Source organism: Canis aureus, chromosome 25 (genome assembly GCF_053574225.1).
Source record: "Canis aureus isolate CA01 chromosome 25, VMU_Caureus_v.1.0, whole genome shotgun sequence".
Classification (NCBI taxonomy): domain Eukaryota; kingdom Metazoa; phylum Chordata; class Mammalia; order Carnivora; family Canidae; genus Canis; species Canis aureus.
Window position 1 is genome coordinate 35097954 of NC_135635.1, and position 22269 is coordinate 35120222.

A 22269-nucleotide genomic window follows, 5' to 3' on the forward strand; every position below is an offset into this window, starting at 1 on the left:
CATTATGGTCCTTTATGTAGTGCTGGGCCCCTACCTCCCCTACAGGATCACATCCATGATTTTGGTAGAATTAAGGGGTTCTATTGTGGGGGTGGACATTGGAATCACCTTAGTCCTCAGTGAGCTGATCTTTGGCACAGCACGGGACCCACGAATCTCTGGTCTGGGTTCCTTCTGGCAAATTTCTCCACCTGTGGCAGATGCTCAGATTTGAACTTTCTGACCCTTCTGGTGCCACTAGTCTCAAGACTGCCTGCAGATGACTCTGACAGAGGCTGCCTGCCAGTGAAAAACCAGGACCGCACTTCATACTGTAATTGAGTGGAGACAGGATTTGCCTCATTGGCGTACCTTGCCTGTATGACTCCATTTCATATTATTAAAAACAGAGACTTGGTCCTTTTTTTTTTTTTTTTATAAAAAATTTATTGAGATGATGCAATTATAGGCTTTTCTTTAAAAATTATTTGCAACTCACTGGCCCTGAGAAAAGGCATTTGTTTTTTGTATTTTTTTCTTTTTTGTTACATTCATTTGATTCAGTCCCTTATAAACCCCACACCTCATAAACAAGAGATTAGAAATTAAACAAAAAGAAAAAAAGAAAAAGAAATTCTAGATTCGTTCTGGTTTGCAGGTGGTTGCAGTCACAAAGAGAAATCTTCAAGAATGTTCACTTGGCGTGTGTGAAAGATACGGGGAGTGTGTAGTTGTTTAGTGTTGATGCAGATGGGGCTGAAAGAGTATCAGGTTAGTCTTCTGTGGTTTTTAGACAGGCAGGGATTATTGTCACTCCCCTCCCCCCATGGCTTCCTTAGATCACTGCCTTCCTTCCAGACTTCTGCTCAGAAGAGGAGCAGGCTAAGTGGGTGAAAACTTACTAGCACCGAATACTAGGGCAAAAAAATCTGCCCTTTGTTCTTTGGGTATTTCCCCAAATCTTTTATCTTCAGCTTCCTGGGTGGGAATGGGTCAAACGGGTATGGCTGGGCTGGATTCCACTCCTCATTCTGTGCCTGGCATGCTGTCTGTTCCCAGGGCAAGTCGTCCTACCTCTTGGACACTCAGGTCTCCCTTCTGCAGAAGGGACTGAATGTTTCAAAAATGTATTCCAAGGTGGAGCCTAGGCAGTGAAAGGTGGGAACAGTGGTCACTTAGTCGCTTAGGTGAATCTTGTCATAGCCATCGAAGTTTCAGCTAGAACTACATTCTTATCTGGGCAAGGTATCAGCATAGAAAGACCCTGGGTCAGAGGGTTCCAAACACACTGTTGAAAGTAGAAAATCCATCAGTCTGTTATTCCTCTTTTTCTGTGGGGATATTCCCCTAAAACAAAGAAAGGGAGAAAGAAAGGAAGGAAGGAAGGAAAGAAGGAAGGAAGGATTCATGGCATTGGTGACACTGCCTTAGACAAGGCCAAGTTGCCTTGGGTCAAAGAGAATGTTCCTGCCACTTTGATGACCCAGACAATTGCCGGGGCTTTCCTCTGATGGAGAGGAGGCAAAGCGGTAAGCCCAAGATGCAGGTTAGAGAAGGTGCTAGAGGATTTCTAGCTGGAGATACAAGCGAGAGCGACCGCCAGCCTGGCCAGACACAGCTGGGGGGATATTCTCCCTCTGGGGTGGTCTTCTGCATTCTCCTTCCCCATTTCTGGTCTAAGTCAAGGATTCCCATGACAGCAGCAGGGAAAAGCCAGCTATTCAGATCATAGACATGCTTTTAATTTGGTCCCAGGTGACACTGCTGTCACCCCACACTGGATAGATTCTGCAGAGTTAGTTAGCATAGCTCTCAGAGGGACTGTGCCCCCTTCCTCCTCTGAATCCCTTGCAGTCTCTAGCAGATGCTGCAGCAAAGTCTGCCGAATTGAATCTGAGATCTCTGGGGCCTGCGGTGTGTCAGCACTGGCCAGGTGTTAAGTAAAAGAATAATCGAGGAGGACTTTTGCCATTAAGGGAATCAACAGAAAATTCTTATCGGCAATATCTGGGTGGGAAATAAGGATCATATTGGAATTAGCAACTTCTCTTCTGCAAGCTGCCGAAGGTGTCATCCCAAGACTTCCACATTCTTACACGGTATTGCTTTAAGTACAGAAATCCTTGGGGCAAAAGGGAACTTCCCTCCATAATTCAACTGTTGAACAAAGAGCCGGAGTCTTTCTATCTAAGTAAAGTGAACAGAATGAGATGTTCTCATCTTAGGGAAAAGCAACATCATGCCCTGGCTCTGATTTCATAGTCAAACAAAGGGCCTCAGTAAAAACCCACCCTTTCTCTGCAGCCCTGAAACTCAACAGTCTTCCCAACACACAAGGTACTTGGCTTGAGATCTCCAGTTGTGATCCAACATCAGTCATCCTAGAGGCTGGAGAATGTGTCACTGCATGCTGTTGAATGGTCTGGAAAGATATCTGTAGCATGCTGGGGTCCAGCTGAATTTCACCACCATTCAAGCAGACTGAGACCAAACCCGAACCCTTCCTTCATCATGGGCCTCCATGCCTCACAAAGCAGGTGCCTGACCTGACTGCCATCCCACCTTCCTGAAGGTAGGGTTAGGGGAGCATGTGATAGCTGAGGAGGCTGGCCACATCCACGTGTCTCTCTGTGGTCTGATAAGAGGCAGGGCACAGCTGAAGAGCTTTGAAGGGCTCCCTGACTCAGAGTCTTTGACCCATAGTCTGTCTGTCCTTCCCTCCCCGCAGGCTGGCGTCCTTGTCAGTAAGGGTGTGTGTGTGTGTAGTGGGGGGGGAGGCTTCCTCCTGCCTGTGTTCTTCTAATCCCCACCTGCCTGACTCGGTCACAAGTGGCTTCAGGAGATACCCGGGGCTCTGGCACCATCACCCAGAAGTGCTGCTGATGGTGCCCACAGGTACCCTAGAGAGCTGTGAGATGATCACCCAAGTGAGCAGAGGAAACAGAAATGAGGAGGGACTGCTTTGTAAGGCAGGTCTCATCTTTTGGATTAAAAAAGACTGTCCTCCTAATACTGGATTCTGAACCTGTATTGGAAGAGTCGATTCAGGTGGCTGGAAAAGGAAAAAAAAATCTAAAAACAGCTTTCTAAAAGTATCTGTTATCATCAAAAGTACTAAGGGGTGGCACTTCCCTCATTTCACAAGATACTATGGACCTTATTTTGAGGTGAAGAGGAGCCACCAACGGGTCCATTCTGAAACACAGCTATGAAAAAAGAAAAGAAAAAGGTAATGAATCTGATGAATTGCCTGTCTGCCCGGGTTAGGCAAACACCAGGAGCAAGCGATTGTGTACTCCAGGGGCCTCCCCTCTCAAATGCCCTGTGTCCTACGGGGACCAGGGAACTTAAAAAAGAAAAGGCTAGGGCACAGCAATTCAGTGAGGGCATGAAACTGACCACAACGTGGCCTTTGGGATGGATCACAGAATTCCCCCACTAGCCTCGATCACCTGCACTGGAACCACAAATCCCCCCTGCAGCATATTTTCCACCTACTTTCTGACCATTGGGCCCATGGGGTCTTTTTGGATTTTCTACCTCTTGAAACTTGCAAGCTAATCCCAAGATAGGGATCTTCCGGGGATCTGGGGTCTTTCGAATGATGCAGACAGCCTTCTAGCCATATCTTCTGTCCCACGGAACCGGCATGTCCTGGGGTTCTAGCAGCTACTTCAGGGGGTGGGGAGGGGGAGCAGCCCGCTGGACTGGCATTTCTCTTTCTGGAGGACTGCAGCACCTGTGAGGTCTGGAGCCTCTCTCTGATGGGCAGCCAGATGCCGGGATGTGGCTTTGATTTTGCGGTGCCTGCTGCAAAGCGCCCAGACCACTGATGCCGCCGGGATGTCAACAAATCTCAAGACTCTCTGAGAGGCTGAACTCTGCTAAAAGGCATCTGAAGCTCAATAGCAGGGGAGGAAGAAAGACAGATGGGAGGCAGGGAAGGGAGGAAAGAGCGAGAGGGAGAAAAAGAGAGCTCTCCTTTTCACTTTGTCTTTTTTAAAAGCATCTTTTTTTTTCGTTTTTCTTTTTTCTTTTTTTTTTTTTTCCAGCCAAGACCCAACAGCAACAGGAACAAACCTGATCCACGTGGCAGGATCAAGAGGAACCTGAAACCCTTTGCAAGTGTTCTCTTTCCTGACCAGCTGGTCTTGCCGCACACTGTGAGATTTGCAAAAAAATAGATTATATATAATAGATATATATTTCCATAGGAAAACAACCTCGGATGTCTTCCCCTCTATGAATGATGATGAAAAGTCAAACTGCATGGTCTTAAAAAAAAAAAAAAACAACAAAAACAAACGAAAACGAAAAACACCATGGAACTAACAAGAGGTGGACGGGTGAGGAGGGTGAGGAATTACAGATGGAGAGGTTCCAGATGAGGAGGAAACGGAACCAGGAGTCCTGGGCTGACGCCCTCGGCCAGAATGCCAGCCCCGCCTTCGCTGGGTGGTTTGTCTAAGGTGCTCTGGGGGCCCTCCCGCTGCGCGAGACAAGTGTCACTCCCACTTCTGGGTCTCTTTCTGTCCGGCTCTCAGCCCGCCTGCTTGCCATGCCTCCGGGGCCCTCGTGGGCAGGGGTGGGGGGTACGGGGCCCCCCCACAGCTGCCGGCCCGCCGAGGCCGCGGCTTGCTTCTCTCAGCACTCATCTTCTTGGTATATTTGTTCATCCAGCTCCTGGGACTCGAGGTGCTCCAGACGGTCCGTTCGGCCGCTCATGATTTCATCTGGGGTTTTCATAAACCTTTGGAAGAGGAAATGGGAGGAGCCCAGAGATTACATTTTCTTCAAGTCTGTCCTCACCCTGAACTCTCGACTCAAAGCTGAGGCCCCATCACCTCAAATTGCTGGAGAGCTACTGAACCCAGCCAGTAATGTTAACTTAGCCTGAACTGGAAAGAGGTGCCCCTTCCTGGGACAGCCTGAAACATGGCAAAGGAACTGTAAAAAACAGTAACAAAAACAACCCAAAAACAAAAAACAAAACAAAACAAAACAAAGAGTCCTAGGAGATGGCACCCCCTGGAGCAGTGTGGTGCATTCTGCATGGCCATTACAGGAACCCCAGACCCCAGTGCAGCTCACTGATCTGTCATTCTGAGTTTTAAAGTTAGAGTTTCCCAAGGCCCTCTGAGAAGCCGTCTATCCATTTCCATCCCAGACTGTGAGCCCAGGGAATGGCATGCGAAACTGGAATTTAACTCAAAGGATACAATTAAACGTTGTGGAATGGAAAATTTTCATAATAGGGCAAGTCAGCGGTGCTCTTGGAAATCAGAAAGGGAGAAAGGGAGAATGCTTTTCAGTGTTATCACTGATCCCCCCAAACTGCTAGCAATGAATCCCCGTTAGTTATCTGCACTGGGTGCACACAGCATGTCTCATTTTCTTGGTGGAAATAACATCAGCGACTTGTTTCGACCATGATTTCTATGGTTCGGGAAGGCAGCCTGGGTGCACACGCTGTAGCCTCACCGTGGGAGTGCCCTTTCCAAGTGGGCTCTTGGCCTGTCCACCTTTGCCTTCCCAGACCCTCCGCCCTGTGCCAGGTGAACTGTCTTAAAATATACTTTTCCTCTTGTCACTCCATGTTCAAAAGGCCTGTGATGACCACTCATCAGGTAAGGCCAAGGATACACAATCTCTTCGGCTTGCCCATCTGGGCTCTCTGTGACGTCTACGTAGGAACCTCTTGTCCTCCACTGTTGATGAGCATGAACCCTTTAGTCTGGCCAGTCTTTTTTCTCATACAAATCGTGGCTCATGCCTTCCTCCAAACCTTATCTGGCCTGATTTCTTTACTCCTTTCACTTTCTGAGCTCTGCCTCCTTGTCAAAGAGCCATGTAATCATGCTGGTCCCTACTAAAATCTTCCTTCTCTCAATGTCTAGAAATCCTGTAGAGTAGCCACAGTTTAACACTTCACTTGATTAGACCCTGGGTTTTATACCAGGAAGCCTTCATTTTGTGGAAAGTCTGGCTTTCAACACCCACTTCCTCAAAAATGACCAACTCTCCTCACTAATAGCACTATTCCGTCCTTTCATATTGTCGAAAATTGCTATTGGAAGCCTATGAACTTTCCAACCACTTCTGCTTCTCTTTTCTGCCCTTTATTGCTGAACTTCTCAAACAGTATGACTTGTCAAGTTTGCAGTCTACCTTCTCCTTTTATCCCTTAACTAAAACTTCTTCCTACCATCTGAAGTCATTAATGATCTCCTGAGGCCAAATCCACGGTCACGCTATACTTGGCCCTGCAAACTACCCCTTTCTTCTCTTGACTACTTTTCCATAATAAGCTTCTGATGGTCTATGTCAGGCTTGTCAAGAAACATTGAAAGCCTCCATCATGTACAAAACAGAATTATATAAAATAGAATCCTCTCCCTTCTAGACTCTTGTGACCTACTTGTGGGGAGAAGGAGTTCACATGTACATCTATTGAAAATGTAAACCACGATGTGGTTTAGGGTCAAGGGAATCCAGGAAATGATGGAGGAAGATATCTATGTGTGTTTGACCAGTTGGAGAAAGCCTCAGGAAGGGCAGGACACCTGAGGTGGACCTAGAGGGCATAGATATTTAAAAAAGCAAAAGTGAAAGGGATATATATTTCTGGCACAGGGAATCATGTTAGTGTTGTAGGGCAGTTGGCAGGGTGTGTGATGAATTCAGAAGGCAGGAGAGTGGGCCAGAGGTAGAAAGGATTATTGAATTAATCTTGGTATAAATAATAAAATCTAGTCAGAGAAGCAATAATAATGCTTTTGCCTTTCTTACATGTTCCAAATGCTCATGAAAGTGGTTGTCATTGGTAGATTCCGACCTGGAACCTGCTGCTAAGAAATCTTGGGAAACAGGGTTTCCAGGCTTCTAGCCCCGGCAAAATAGAATGCAGTGGAAACGGTATGGAAGAGCCAAGGACAATCCAACACAATGACTACCCTGGATGTGGGAAGAGTCAATGATAACTCCACTGTCAAGGCTGGCAGCTTAGAACAACCATGATGCTGCTGATGAGCAACAAGAATTCTGGATGGGGGGAGGGGAGGTTTCTAGAATGCGAAGGTCTTTCTTGAACATTTCATGTGTGAGATACTAATGTGGTATTTCAGTGGACATGAAGTATCAGAAGCTCTTGGAAATGCAGATTTAGAATTTAAGGAGGATTTTAGAGCTGGATCCAAAGACTGAATAGTTTAACCATTAAAGTGATAACTGAAGCTGCTGTAATGGGATCATTTTATCCAGGAAGAAAAGGAAAGGAAGACTAAGTTTAGGGTGAAGGATGAAGGGAAAACACTAGCAGAGCCAGAGAAAGGAGTTTGTTTGTTTGTTTTTCAACTTCATTCGATTCTGCTTCCAACTCTTGAACAGCCTTTTCTGTTGTTTTTGAAGATCTCAATTATTTTCACTCTTCCTAAGTTAACCATAACTCCTGATGCTAACGTCCAGGTTCTCTGCTCTTTCCAATTTATCCCAGCAAGCTCATCTACTCATACAGAATGTCACTTTCTACCTGTGTGTAGATAACTCCAAATCCATCTCTTTTCTGTCCCACCTGCCAAACCCACAACCTAACGTCACATCTGTTGATCCCACCTTCTCCCCGGCCTTTACCGGGTCTCCCCACAGCCATTACCACCAGTGTCAATTACCACCACTTCTACTTCTCCTGATTGGTCCTTTAGATCCTTTCTCCTTCTTCTTTTAATTCTTTCTCCTCTCTTGTATAGTACTTGGAATCACAATCTATGTGGAAGGTTAAATGGTTGGAACTCATTAGCTGTGAGGAAGTCTGGAAAGAGGAATGTCTAGTACGGCAGCTTTCAGACTTTTCTGATTATAATGCATCATAAAAAAATACATTTTACCTTGTGACTCAGCATGTGCACATGCACACAACAAAATTTTCACGAATCATTAGTCACTCTTATTTCATGTGATACAGTCTGATATTTTCAATTCTATTCTACTCAGTCCTGTCCTATTTCATTAAAAAAAGTTGTCACTGACTCAGTGAATCGATTTCATGATTCATGAATGGGTCAGGACCTGCAGTTTGACAAACACTGCTTCAGAAACTGGCTTACAGGATTGGGAACCTGGAAGTCTAGATCTAATAGCTTGCTTTGCCACTGAGGATGTTACTCTAGTTGTTCCTTTTAACTACACTGGATGTTAATGCCAGATAATTCTATTTGATCACTGCTTTATTTTAAAGGTGAGTCAGATGGTTGTTTACTTAGCTGTGGCTTTACTATAGTACAGACCTAAGTAAAAAAAAAAAAACAACAACAATTTTTATTTATTTTTTTTTTACCCTAAAATTCTAACAACCCAGCATCCGGTATCCAATCTGGGGCACTGACGGCTTAAGTGTCATCCAGGCAGGTAGAGATCTTGTCTCCCACCTCCCTCTTATTTAAAGAAAATAATATCCTCCCAAAAGAAGGAAAGGAGAAAAAGGAAGTGCTACCTGAACAAAAGCCTTTGTCCTGGCTCCTTCCTGATAATGTTTAGTTTGTAGTAGTGGCGCAGGGCTCTGGACATTTTCTCATAGGTCATGTTTGTTCTGTTCTGTTTGTTCAAAGGAGGAAGAGAGAAAAAAAAAAAAGCACAAAGACATAGTGAAATCAACCTCAGAAAAGACACTGGGGAGCTATTAAAATAAAAGCTCTTCAGCTGCTCGCGGGAGCCCTGCCCATTGGAGAAAGCTACCTGCTAATCTGCCGCCTTCCTGGCCCACTGGTGTCACCCGCTCTGCTTTTACCCGCATCGCCAAGATCTGTCCTAAGGTGAATCACCTTTTGTCAGAAGTCTTGGCGCTGCAGCTAATAAAGCATATGCCGCAGCAAGCTCCTTTATTTCCTTTCCCAGGACCAAGCAATGTTACGCTCAGTGAATTTCCTGCACGTTCCCCCTACATGGGGGTCAACCTTCACCTTCTGAGCCACAGAGAATTTTCCTTTTTGTCTGCCTCTTTTTCTTTTTCTTTCTTTCTTTCTTTCTTTCTTTCTTTCTTTCTTTCTTTCTTTCTTTCTTTCTTTCTTTCTTTCTTTCTTTCTCTTTTTCTTTTTCTTTCTTTTCCTTCCTTCCTTCCTTCCTTCCTTCCTTCTTTCCTTCTTTCTTTCTTTCTTTCTTTCTTTCTTTCTTTCTTTCTTTCTTTCTTTCTTCTTTCTTCCTTTCCTTTCCTTTCTTTTTCTCTTTCTTTTTCTTTCTTTCTTTCTTCCTTCCTTCCTTCCTTCCTTTCTTTTTCTTTCTTCTTTCTTTCTTTCTTTCTTTCTTTCTTTCTTTCTTTCTTTCTTCTTTCTTTCTTTCTTTTTCTTTTCTTTCTTCTTTCTTTTCCTTCCTTCTTTTTCTCTCGCTTTCTTTCTTTGCTTCTTTCCTTCTCTCCCTCTCTCTCTCCCCCCACCCCCCTTTATTTTGTGCTGCAGTGACCTTTCTCAAACTTGTATTTCTGGCTTGTCATTTTAAGGAAGAGATTTTTGTTGTTGCTGTTTAAATTCCTGTTGTGGAAGGAAGAATAGAGTGGTTCCGAGAGCCCCGGGGCTATGGCACAGTGGCCACAGCGGGACTTTTCTGGGTGACTCACACTGAGGAGTCCGTCAGTGGGGCCTTGCTATATTTGGTCATGGCCTGCACCGGGTCTTCCTCAACAGGGCCGGAGCTCAGGCTGCCAAACTCCAGGGCTGCAGCCCCGGCAGGGCTTGGCTGTGCTCCACTCTGTCCCCTTTCACTCAGCTCACCTGGTGTGGTGCCACCCCGGTGCCCTGCCTGCATTGCCTCACATCTACTGGTCCGTGGTCAGGCCTGGATCTTGGTTCCTCATTTGTTTTATTTTTAGTAGGGATACAGATTTATTTATTTTAATATATTTTTGAGGGGGGAGACCCTTTGCTCTACTTTCTTTCCTTTTACTGAGTCGTAAAAACACGTAACAGGACATCCATCCTCTTAAACTTTTAAGCACATACTAGAGTGGTGTTAATTACAAGTACAATGTTGTATAGCAGATCTCTAGAGCTTCCTCATCTTGCTTATGGGGAAAACCTTATGCCCATTGATTAGTATATCCCCCTTGCCCCTGCTCCCCAGCCGCTGGTAATACCATTCCACTTTTTGATTCAATGAATTTGCCCACTTTAGATCCTTCCTGTGAATGGAAGCAGGCAGTATTTGTCTGTGATTGGCTTATTTCACTTGGCTTAATGTCCTCAAGATTCCTCCATGCTGTAGCATGTGACAGATGGGATTTCTTTCCTCTTTAAGGCTGAGTAATATTCCACTGTATGTTACACTGTTGTTTCTTTATCCAGTCATCCATAACGGACATTTAGGATGTTTTACGTACTTTTTACATCTGTGGGCTTTCACAGTTTTCCTAACTGTAAAAGATTATATCAGGGCACCTTGGTGGCTCATGGTTGAGCGTCTGCCTTCAGCTCAGGGCATGATCCCAGGGTCCTGGAATCGAGTCCCACATCAACTCCCCACAGGGAGTCTGCTTCTCCTCTGCCTATGTCTCTGCCTCTCTCTCTCTGTCTCTCATGAATAAATAAATAAAATCTTTAAAAAAAATAATAAAAAAATAAAAGATTATATCCTGTAAGTTCCATTTCCTCTTCCCAGCATAGAAAAGCATAGGGCAAACAGTTCTTGCCTGTTTGCTTTTCAAGGGGATGTTGCAGAGTTCGAGTGTAAGCATTTCCATGTAGAAAGGGGCTGCTGTGGACATGGGAGTTTCTAACTGAGCAGAACAGAGGTGATGCTTCCCCAGCTTCCTCATGAGTCCCAGAGCTCCCCAGAGCTTCCCTGTTACCCTAGATCCTGAGGACATGTGAGTGTCAGGGCCAGGCCAAGGGGATGGGATGGAGGGCTGCTCTGAATGCAGCTCTTTCAGACCAGACTTTGTGAAGTGAAGTGGCACCTGGCATAAGTAACAAATGGAAAGTGGCATCTTTAATCATTTCCTTCCCTTTGCAACTGTCTAATTGCTCACCCCATGAGGAATAAACCAAATAATGAGGGGCACATGTAGGAGGCAGAAGCCAGGCAATTATCCTCCAACCTAGAGAGAAGGGCTTTACTTCGGCCCTCATTGGCAGAGTAAACAGCTGGTGCCCTTTTACCTTATGGTTTCCCCACAGTCGAGCCAGTCCATTGGGATCCACTATCCGGAATATTTTGGATTCTTTGTCCTCCCATCGGATGAAGTTTTCGTACCGGCTGTCAGAAAGCAACTGATAGACGTAATCCCAAAGCAGTCTACAGTCTACAGAGGCAAAGGGCAAGAAAACACTTTAGAATTAGGTTTCTTGTTGAGGCACCAAGAATCAGAATGAGAAAATCATCAAATAATCACTTCAGCCTACTGTGGACTGATGGTCAACTTTCTTATCTCACAGTGAGGAGACCAGATCCCAGAGAGACCGCAGATGGTACTGCAGAAGGGCGACCTTTGACCAAGGTCATGACCAATGACTTGAACTTGAGTGGAGTTCCCATGAAAGAGAGCAAGCCAAAAGAGGGGGTAAAACCAGGCCAGGGTCAGAGAGTCAAAGGGCGGGAAGAGAGCCCTAGTGCTCCAGGCAAGCGGCGTGGGATACTTGGTGGCCCTGTAAGATCACTCTGGTGTTGGAGGCTTTACGCACAAAGATGAGAAGACTGGGGCAGGCTATCAAGCGGCAGAAAAACAAGTGTGATGGGTGCACAGCTGCGGGAAAGAGAACTACGTGGTTTGCAGATGACTGGGAGTTGTGGCTAGCGTGGTTTTCAAGAGGGCAGATATTTTCTCATTACGGCTAATTTTGGAGTTCTTTAAAATTGTTTTTTTATAATGAAATGAGGGTAGAAAGGAACTCAAGGCAAAAAAAAAAAAAATCATTTTCCCCATTTGAAGGACTAATGTTCTATCACCTGGTCAGGCCACAAGCGTTTATTAAGTGAGTTAATACAGGCCAGGCATTGTGCTAGGCCTCCTTGGCTTTTGGTGGTGGGTTGGCATATTAAAAGAGAAGACACAGGCTGCACACCTTTCCCTTGTTCTAGTGCTTTCTGGATGTGCCCTAACGGTATGTGGTTTGCCCTCCAGCTTCCCTTGATAGGTGGGCGGAGGCAGACATGTCCTATCCAGGTGTGCTTTCTGGACCAGCCTCCAGATGAGAATAAGAGGCACTGGTTTCCAGGGGTTCACCGTTGATCGTGGCAGCCCCCAGCCAGAACTCCTGGCAGTGAATGATCAATCCCTGAATTCTATATATGCGCTTAGCACTTTACTTGCATCCTTTCTACTCCTCGGAGGCCCAAGGTGGCTGGGCTTTGAATTCCAGGTCTCAGGCACACAGTGCGCTGACTGCCTTCTGTTGGGTGAGGCTCGGCCCACCTGGGAGGGGAGTGTCTAACCGAGACCTGGAATATTTTAGAGTCAACACATTCACCTCCCAGGAAAAGAAACACACACCCTTCCAAGGAGTATATTTACAAGGGGGAATTGAGTCAGGTCACCTTTGGCAAGCTTCTTAAATCTCTCTGAGTTCTCTTTCCTCATATTTGAAATGGGAATAATGTGTCCTTGACGGGATTACTGTATTAGTGATAGTGCGAGTGAAGGGAAAGTCATGAAGGTCACAACAAAATCACAACAGCAACGCCATTAACTGGGTGCTAGGGGCAGGCGCTGAGCTTGTGTTCCACAAGCATCGCTACACTTGACCCTGGTGACCCCCTGAGAGGCAGGTGCTGTTGCTACTCCTATTTTATGGACGAGGAAGCTGGGGCTTACCGGGTTTGGTAATTTACTCCGGGGGCACAGCTCAAGAGTGACCCACGTAGGACTGCAGCCTCTGCCCGGCTCTGAAGCCCGTGCTCCGCCCCCCTTCCTGATGTGATTTCTATTCCCAGAGAGGCTGGTTAACAGGTAGGTATTTGTAAAGTTTTAGGACTTCCCAGGGCGAGGTTTCACTCTGTGTAGTGCAATCGTGGTGAAAGCCAGCCTTTGCTCTGAATGGCAGAAGAACTGGCATAAAATGTGGCACTTTCAAGAAACTACCATGAAAATGGCCATAAATCTTCCTACGGGTAGCCTCCGATCCACCCCCCAGCCCACTGTCTGTGTCTAAACATTAACGGAATGTGCGAGTTACTGTGTTTTAGAACAGGACGAACTGTGCTCTTCTTGCAGCCAAGACATCGCGTACTCTGGGAGTTGAACCCCATTCTGGTGACAGAAGCAGCCGGCCACTTCTATTATCCCCTGCCAGCCACACGGAGAGAGCAGGGAACCCCCAACCCTAGCACCACAAAGCACCTGGAGAAGTCAGTGTTACACTATCGCACAACTGAGAAGAATCTAGCTCATTTTTTTTTTTAAGATTTTATTTACTTATTCATAGAGACACAGAGAGAGAATGAGAGGCAGAGACACAGGCAGAGGGAGAAGCAGGCTCCATGCAGAGAGCCCGACGTGGGACTCGATCCAGGGTCTCCAGGATCACGCCTCGGGGTGCAGGTGGCGCTAAACTGCTGCGCCACCAGGGCTGCCCCGAATCTAGCTCAGTTTTAAGGCAACTGGTGCAGGATAATTCTGGTTGCTAGGCAAAGCAGTGAGGTCGGCAACGTGTCTTAACCCACCTGGCCAACTCCTTGTCTCATGACATCTTTACTACAAATGGAAAACAGAGGACTGAGATGTGGATTCAGTTTTTGTCCTGCCATCAAATGGCAGACACATTTTAATTTCCCCACAATCTCTACCAATTGGAATACGGCTGAAAAGAATCAAATATCATCCCATAAAAATGACAGTAAATTAGGAGGAACAACAAAGGGGGTTTGCACATAGCTCCTCTATCACTTCTCTTATAGGGGAGAAATCATGTTCACTGCAGAGAGATATCATGGCACCTTTGGATTCATCTGGGTTGGGAATGCGAGTCTCCACAGTGTTCATGTGACTAACACTTCATAAACAAACAAATAAACAAAAAACCAACAAAAACTCCCTGATTGTCTCCAGTAGTTTGATATAAGAAAATTGTGGAAGGGGAGCAATATGTTGCTACTCCCCTCACCTCTATGCCAACTGGAGCTAGAGCGTAAAGTGGATGATCCTTCCATCCCCATCTGCACAACGACTTCTAATTTCCTAGTTTCTCTGGCTTCTTTCTGTCGTGGTACATTCTCTTTCTCATAAAACAACGCAGCGTGAACCAGGCCATTTTTCCAAGTAAGAGCTTAACTAGCACTGGGCTACCGTCCTGGTTTTTCAGAAGCATCAAACTTGGACCTTGATATAAACCATTTACTAAAAATGATCTAGAATGTTATCTGCTCTTTGGTTGGTTAAGTGAAGGGCAGGGCTTACCAGAGAACAGACCTCACCTGTATGTTTCAGGAACATTTGATTCTTGCAAAGTTTTCCCTTTCATAAATGTGAAAATAACCCCCAAACAAGCTGCCAATTGATCACTTTAAATGACATTTAAGCCAGCAAAGCCAACTTTAGCTGAGTAATAAAAATACGTTGACATTCAAGACATATTGAATTACTCAGTCACTAACGGAGGTAGCAACAGGAATTTTGTGGCATAAAGCAGTTGTTTCAAACTCAAGAGTGTAAGTGGCTTTTGCAACATTATTGATTGTTTTGTTTCTTTAGTTAAAAATTATTCCAGATGATAAAAATAAATGCCTGACCATAGAAGATTTTTTTTTCTTTACAACTAAAGTTCAAGCCATGGGAGTTATTTTGTTTTTAAGACTTCAATTTAATAAAAGGCAGATCCTTTTTAGTTCTCTAGATCCTCTGGAGGTTGTTACCTGCAATTTTTCAGCTCTGTCGAAATCCACATCTGCACAGATACAATGCTCTTTGATCATCAATGAAAATGCTTAATACTATATAATGAAATTCACCAAACTCTATAAATAGATTATCCTATTCTAAGACACTTGAATATGCGTATGAAAAAATTATATTACAAGGTATTCATTAATTTTAAATGCATTTCTCTTAAACTAAGGGGACCTCTATATTAAGGCACGTGGGTATTTTAAACAAATGTCCATTATTTGGATTGTCTCTTCATGAGAGGAAGTTTATAAAGGGCTTAGCTCAAGTGAAGTGCCATTTTTCAGTCAGAGAGAACATTCTCTCTTTCCTGCTGGGTGAGGTGCCCTGGGTATCCATAGCTAAAAGGCATTATAAAAAATCCCTTCCTGTGGTTAAGGAGAAATATTTTCACTCCCACGTCTGTCTCTTAGCAGAGACTCGTTGTATGTGCTCATGGAACAGAGATTGTAAAAAGATGGGCAATTCACACATAACCAACATGGTTTCTAATGAAAAAACCATGCTAGACAAAACTGATGTTTAAAAATCTGAGTGGGCAAGTCAAGTTATTGACAAAGGGAATGTTTAATGATGGTGGCTAATTAAAATTTTGGGAAAACTTCTGAGAAAGTAATTTTATGTTGTTTTAACTGCCCAAATGGAATTTTAAATGAAGGCCTGTAAACTGGAGTTCTGTGGGTACAATCACTAACTCACCGGATGCTGAGTGTCTCTGTTTCATTTTTCAATTTATTGCAAAAATTAATTTATTTCAGGTTCAGCAACAAAACAAGTAAAATGCAAAATATAAAGTTGCTACTCTGCTTTATAGCAGTGGTTCCACACTAGCAGCAATGTTGAGCAGTAGGGGAAGGAAGGCATTTCCCAGTGTCTGGGGATAATTCTGATTGTCACGACTGGGTGGAGGATGCTACTGGCATCTAATGGGTAGAGGCCAGGGATGCTGCTAAATATCATATAATGCACAAGTCAGCTCCCCCACCAAATCCCAGCAAAAAATCCTTGATCCGATTATCAAGAGTGTTAAGTTTGAGAAACTCTGCTTCTAGAAACACATGCTTTACAGTATGCACAGGTTAGTTTTTTGTTTTTCTTTTGTTTTCCTTTTCTCTTTCCTGTCCTCATTTCTAGATGGGCCATTATCGGGAAGCAGAAAGTTAATAGATCCAGTGCAGCCAACCCTGTGTTGATACACAGAGGTGTGTTTACAATGGGCAATTGCTCGTGCTCTGCTGCGGGCTTTGGAAAACAGAAACCATATGTGCACAGTAACAAGCTGGGTGGGGAGAGGCTAAGGTGAGGAATACAGATCCCGGCTTCCTGGCTGGACTGTGGCACATGGACTACAGGTGTAGACAAGGCTGGCCCTTTGCACCTTTGGTTGCATGAGGTGTAGAGTAACAAAACAGGTAAGGAACAAATAAAATGAAAAGTTGCCTGAGCAGCTCAGTGGTTGAGTGTCTGCTTTCGGCTCAGGTTGCGATCTCAGGGTCCTTGGATTGAGTCCCGCATCAGGCTCCCCATAGGGAGCTGCCTCTTCCTCTGCCTGTGGCTTTGCCTCTCTCTCTGTGTCTCTCATGAATAAATAAATAAAACCTTAAAGAAAAAAAAAAAACAGTTGCTACTCTTGCTTGATAGCTGTGGTTCTAAACCACGGGCCACTTTACCTAGTAGGGAAGGTAACACTTTGAGCTTAAGCCCCCAGCGGGAACCTTGCAATGCTCAGCCCCTGTTCTGCTTAGGTGGGGGCAGCCTGGGAATTCGCATCCCTACCTCCAGGCAGTCATGCTGTATTACAGAAATGTGTGTCCTTAAGCAAACTGGAATTTCCAGTCTCCTGGAGCTCCTTCTATTATTTCCCACCCAGCCACTGTGCTGTTACCGTTTTATCTTTTAAAAACGCTGTCCCGAAACTTCCTTCTCTTTTAGGGCTCTTTGATTTCTCGGTAGCTCACGGTGAAAATAAACGGCAGGGACTCAACTGATGTGAGAAGTCCACACGGGACATTCCTGGGCAAAGCCTCAGAGGTGAGACACAGCACAGAAATGAATCTCCACGGAGATAAGGAAAGGAGGGCGCCTTGAAGGCGTGCCCTCTGCAGGCCACCAGCCTGCCAGCTCCATGCCCATGCCAGCTCCAGGTGGCCAGTGGTGCTGGCTGGACCCATGGCTCTCCCCTCATTCTCTGCAGCCCTGCAGTAGAGCAAAGAAAAATGGAGCAGGGAAGGGACCCTAATGCTTAGTAATTAGCCAACTGGTGCTGTGTATTTGCATATTGTCTCATTAATACTCCAAAGTGCCCGGAAGTGGGTATTACTGCTCTCATTATGATGGAGAAGGAAACCAGGACTCAGGGGGCAGACAGCACTTCTGGGGGGTGGGGGGTGGGAGGACAAGGACTGGATTCCAATCCTGCTTCTTCCAGAGTCCACGCTTGCTCATCAGCCCATACTGCTTCCGGGGGAACACTTCAGGCCAGCTGTTGATTGGGACCCTGTGTTGGGAGCCTTTGAGAATTCTGCCAGAGGGTTATCTGCCTAAGATGGTGCGAGATGATGTGGTTGGGCCCTTTGGTTTATGAAGACGTCCCACAACCCTGTCCTCTCCTTCCTTAAAACAGACATTTATACACCTCTGTGCAAAGGCTCACATATGTATGTATACCTTGGTACCAAGGTCCCTTAACCAGTTTCATTATAAACCCTTAGACTCCTCTTTTGTAATGTATTTTTCCCCTCAAGGCTGCTCCTGAGACTCATTAATAAAAATTAAAAAAAAAAAAAAAGTTCATGAGTTTCATTTGAAACCATTCACCAGCACCAAATACTGCTGGGGAGGAAGTAGGGATGGAAGCAAGACGAAGAGGACAGAGTGACTTCCCCTGGCCCCCTGGTCCTTGCCCCCCTGGGGACATGCCTCCAACTGCTTACCCTGGAGTCTCAGGCTTATTTTTCTTCATCTGATTTAAGATTAGAGGCTCCCAGGATTGAATTTCTGTGCACACAGAACTCATCCAGTCAATAAAACCAAATCGGGAAAGTATATTGTTTTAGTCAGGTGACAAATAAGCAGTACAGGCGACTTCTTGATTAGAATCTTTTTGTTTCTGTTTAAAATGTAACCTTGAGAGATAATAAGCAGATTTTTGGAAGTCCCTCTGGAGATCTGAAAGATTGCCATGACATGGGTTATAAAAGGGTTGGGAGTGGAGAGAGCATGTGCTGGGCTTATGTCTTATCTGCTGCAGAATCAGCCAAACAATAATGTCTTCACAAACCATGAAGAAGTTCATGTTTGCAAAGAAAATCAGGGGACTAAGCAAAAGTTGTGAGATAAGCACCAGAAAAGAAATATTCTCTATTCAGGTGGGTCATGGACTTGGAACAAGCAAATCTGTATAGACCTCTAAAATCCCCATGTTTGTATAGCAATGGAGTATGAATGGATTATAAACCAGTTTGCCAATGACTCTTGCTTCCTTAGCAGATTTTTGGATGAAGGCCAAGGAGGGGACAAGCAGACGGGAAGTTGGTAACTCAGGTTTTAATGGAATTGAAGAACTTGAAGAGAAAGCCAAAAACAACTTAAAATTTTCTTTTAAGACTTAGCTGTCCATAGTTAAAACCAAAGCAGGAGCTTAGTTTGTTTGTTGGTGTCAAGTTGGAGGGATATTGCCTTGTGTCAGCAAAGACACAAAATTTGGCATATGGAGACGCTGTACCCTATCACCTAGAAAAACACCTGGCACATAGGAAGACACAGGATCATTTTTGAATAAATGAATGAACGATTTAACTACGCCATCCAAGTACTGAAAGGAACAGTTTCTTTCACTGAGTTTTTACTTACGTTCATGATGTTATTGTAACTCTCCTGGACCGGTCTGCAAACAGTCTAGAACTTGTCTCCTTTCTTCTATCACTTGTTATTGTTCCTTTCCCATGTCTTAGGCATGCCTCATCTTCTAAAGTGCAAGTAATTCCTTGAGAGCGGGGACAGGGTTTTCTACTTCCGTATCCCACATCATGCCAATGATTTCAGGCATACTGTACATGTGAGTAAACAATGCCGTACAACAGGGGCAGCAAATGTTTCCTGTAATGTTTTCTGCAAATATCTTAGGCTCTGCGGGCCACGCAATCTCTCCTGCAACTGCTCAACTCCACTGTTGGAGCCCAAGAGCAGCCACACACAGAGGACACTAAGTGATTGGGTGTGGCTGGGTGCCAGTGAGACTTGATTTACAAAAACAGGCGGTGGCTGATTTGGCCCCGGGCCAGACTTTCCAATCCCTGCTCTAGAGTCCCAGGTCAGAAGGAAACAGTGTCTTGGAAAGAACACTGGATGAAGCGCAAGGCTGGCCCTGGATGTGCCTGAATCTCCGTTGCTTCACCTGTAAAAGCCCCTTCTAGCTTTGAAATCACTTGAGTTCTAAGAACGAATGTCAATATAGACTGAAAACATGACTCACGGCATCAGTGGTAACTAGGCCTCATCACTGTATGGCGCTCACTGCTAATATACTCTTTGGATATGAAACACATGGACGAGGCACAGGCCAGTAAAACTTTTGTGGGCTGAGAAAAGTGCTAGAAGGTTCACAGATGCTGCCTCAACCCCTAACTCCCTACCTCCAACCCCCCCGCCCCCCACAATCCCTTCATGAGCATAAGAAATAGAAAACAAGCCCAGAAAGAAGCAATTTGTTCATTGTTACATACACCATCGGCTATTCAATAAAAAATTTGAACCCAGGGGTCTTGTCTCACTGTATTCCATGTTAAATTCTCTCCCATAAAGTCTGGCTATTCTAACTTACTAGCCTCAACAACAGTCCTTAACCTTTGAAAAATAAGCGCTACCTTTAAAAATATGCTACATGTTATATATAAATAGATCTAATCTGTGATTTGTAGGTAAGCCATTACCTCCTAAATTTATTTCATTGAATATTTTAATTTTTATAGGCCAGTACCTAAGTAAACTATTGTAACTTTGCATGTCACCTCTAAAACGTGTGCTACAAAAAAAAAAAAAAAAAGTAATAAAAATAAAAATAAAAAATAAAATGTGTGCTACAGGACTCCTGGGTGGCTCAGTGGTTGAGCATCTGCCTTTGGTTCATGGTGTGATCCCGGGGTCCTGGGATCAAGTCTCGCATCGGTTTCCTTGTGAGGAGCCTGCTTCTCCCTCTGCCTATGTCTCTGCCTCTCTCTGTGTGTCTCTCATGAATAAATAAAATCTTAAAAAAGTAATAAATTGTATGCTACATTCCAATTCAGAGATATTAAAAAGTGAGGAAGGGACACCTGGGCGGCTCAGCAGTTGAGCCTTTGGCCCAGGGTGTGATACTGTGAGTCCCAGGATCGAGTCCCACATCAGGTTCCCTGCATGGAGCTTGCTTCTCCCTCTGCCTATGTCTCTGCCTCTCTCTCTCTCTCTCTCTCTCTGGGTGTCTCTTCTCTCATGAATAAATAAATAAAATCTTAAAAAAAAAAGGTGAAAAAAAAAAAAGAATGGAAAAATAGAGTTTTTTAATGGACTTGGATTCCCTGGATTTACATTTCTACCTAAAGTAGAAAAAAATACACTGGGCCTTAACTTGCTTTGACTTTTCTCCATCTGGAATGATATCTTTTTCTCTAATCTTCATTGTTCATATTCTAAGCATCTGTGAGCCCAGCTAAAAGCCAGCCCCTCCAAGGAGCCTTCCCTAAACTCCCCTACAGCACTTTAATAGGAGTCCTTTAAAGATATCACACACTGTAATGACAGCCAATGGCATTCGGCTTTTTCAAGATAAAGAGTATATCTTAGACCTCCTAGAACCCTCCACCCTCATGGATGCAGTCCAGTGCCTCAAACACAGGAAGTGGCCAAATATATAAATCCTAAAGTCCTTGAGCAAATGACATCTGAATGGACAAAAATTTGGCTACACTTTTTCATCCGCATTCATAAGCATGTTCCTATCCATACCCTCCAGCTACGGTATTCATCAGCACGACATTCAGCGACAGGACACCTTCATTTCTTTCTGGGCTTTGCTCATTGAACAAGCTTATGGAACTAGGTTTTCTCATCTCACATCTGCTTTATAGATATAAAGGCTTTTGATGGCTGTTCAGTAATGCCAGAACTTTACATTGTACCTAGGAATTACCCAATGAGCTCAACCCCTACTAAATAGAATTTTATAAGGATCTGACTAGTCCAGAAAGACACTAGAAGTGTAGGAATGAAGGAGACAGGGATCTCCCAAGAGAAACAGTGGAGCCTGCAGTTGTGATGAATTCTCTTCAGAGGGTTAGAATCAAGACTAAGTATCAGACTCTAGACTTTCTACCCCTTTCATTTCACCCTTGAGAAAAATTGAGACTCAGTTCAATTTACCAATGTTGAATTTTTGGTTAAATTAGTTAATACTGGGACACCTGGGTGGCTCGGTGGTTGAGCATCTTCCTTTGTTTTTTTTTTTTTTTTTTCAAACTTTTTTTTTTTAAGATTTTATTTATTTATTCATAGACACACACACAGAGAGAGAGAGAGAGAGAGAGAGAGGCAGAGACACAGGCAGAGGGAGAAGCAGGCTCCATGCAGGGAGCTGGATGTGGGACTCAATCCCTGGTCTCCAGGATCACACCCCAGGCTGCAGGCAGCGCTAAACTGCTGCGCCACCGGGACTGCCCGAGCATCTGCCTTTGGCTGAGCATCTGCCTTTGGCTCAGGTCGTGATCCAGGGGTCCTGGGATGGAGTCCCACATCAGGCTCCCCACGCGGAGCCTACTTCTCCCTCTGCCTATGTCTCTGCCTCTCTCTGTGTATCTCATGAATAAATAAAATCTTTAAAAAAACTTAGTTAATACTTACATCTGGAGATTTTTAAACTTTTGAGTATATCATTAGAGCATTAATGATGAATACTTTGAGGGGACTCTCTCATACTGGATAATGTACTCCCCAAAGGATCTGGGCCCTACAGTTATTCTAGATAAATATCCTGACTTCCTAGGGTCCTAAGGAAAAGCCTAGATTCCCCTCTTCTGTGTATTCTTGAGACAGGGCATCTGTGGGTACCAAGGTTCATCACTGGGTTGGTATGATAGTCCATGGAACATCTTATTGATGAGGCTACATCTATGAGGCTTGTCTGATGTTTACGAGTAAGATTTTAAATACACACCAGCACAATTTTTAAGAGACAAATATTTTAAAATTTATAAACCTACTAAACAAGGGAGAAGTAACTCTGTAAGACTCAATAATTTAACTTTCTTGATGTATGGGCTTCTCTTCAATTCCTACAAAGCCTGTGATAAGATGGCACCACAGAGGAGGTGGACAGGACCGATGTTGCTGGGGAAGACAGGTCACATGAGGGCAGCAATACCAGCAGCAGCCAATGGCACAGCAGTGACTGTCCTGTT

At 44.6% G+C, this 22269-nt stretch overlaps 1 protein-coding gene across 5 annotated transcripts in view; it reads right to left on the reverse strand.

The window, feature by feature from the left end:
- Nucleotides 1–4160: 4160 nt before the first annotated feature.
- Nucleotides 4161–22269, reverse strand: part of ETV6 (ETS variant transcription factor 6) — a 234856-nt gene continuing 216747 nt past the window's right edge. For 4 of the 5 annotated variants that reach the window (XM_077871052.1, XM_077871050.1, XM_077871049.1 and 1 more), the window contains 3 exons: nucleotides 11121–11263; nucleotides 8468–8568; nucleotides 4161–4729 (listed from right to left, as the gene is read on the reverse strand). In XM_077871052.1, coding sequence (XP_077727178.1) covers nucleotides 4624–4729; nucleotides 8468–8568; nucleotides 11121–11263 — 350 coding nt within the window. In that variant the 3' untranslated portion in view covers nucleotides 4161–4623. Of the gene's footprint in view, nucleotides 4730–7646; nucleotides 7741–8467; nucleotides 8569–11120; nucleotides 11264–22269 lie in introns of all 5 variants that reach the window. The other variant, XR_013364305.1, reaches the window with a different exon arrangement.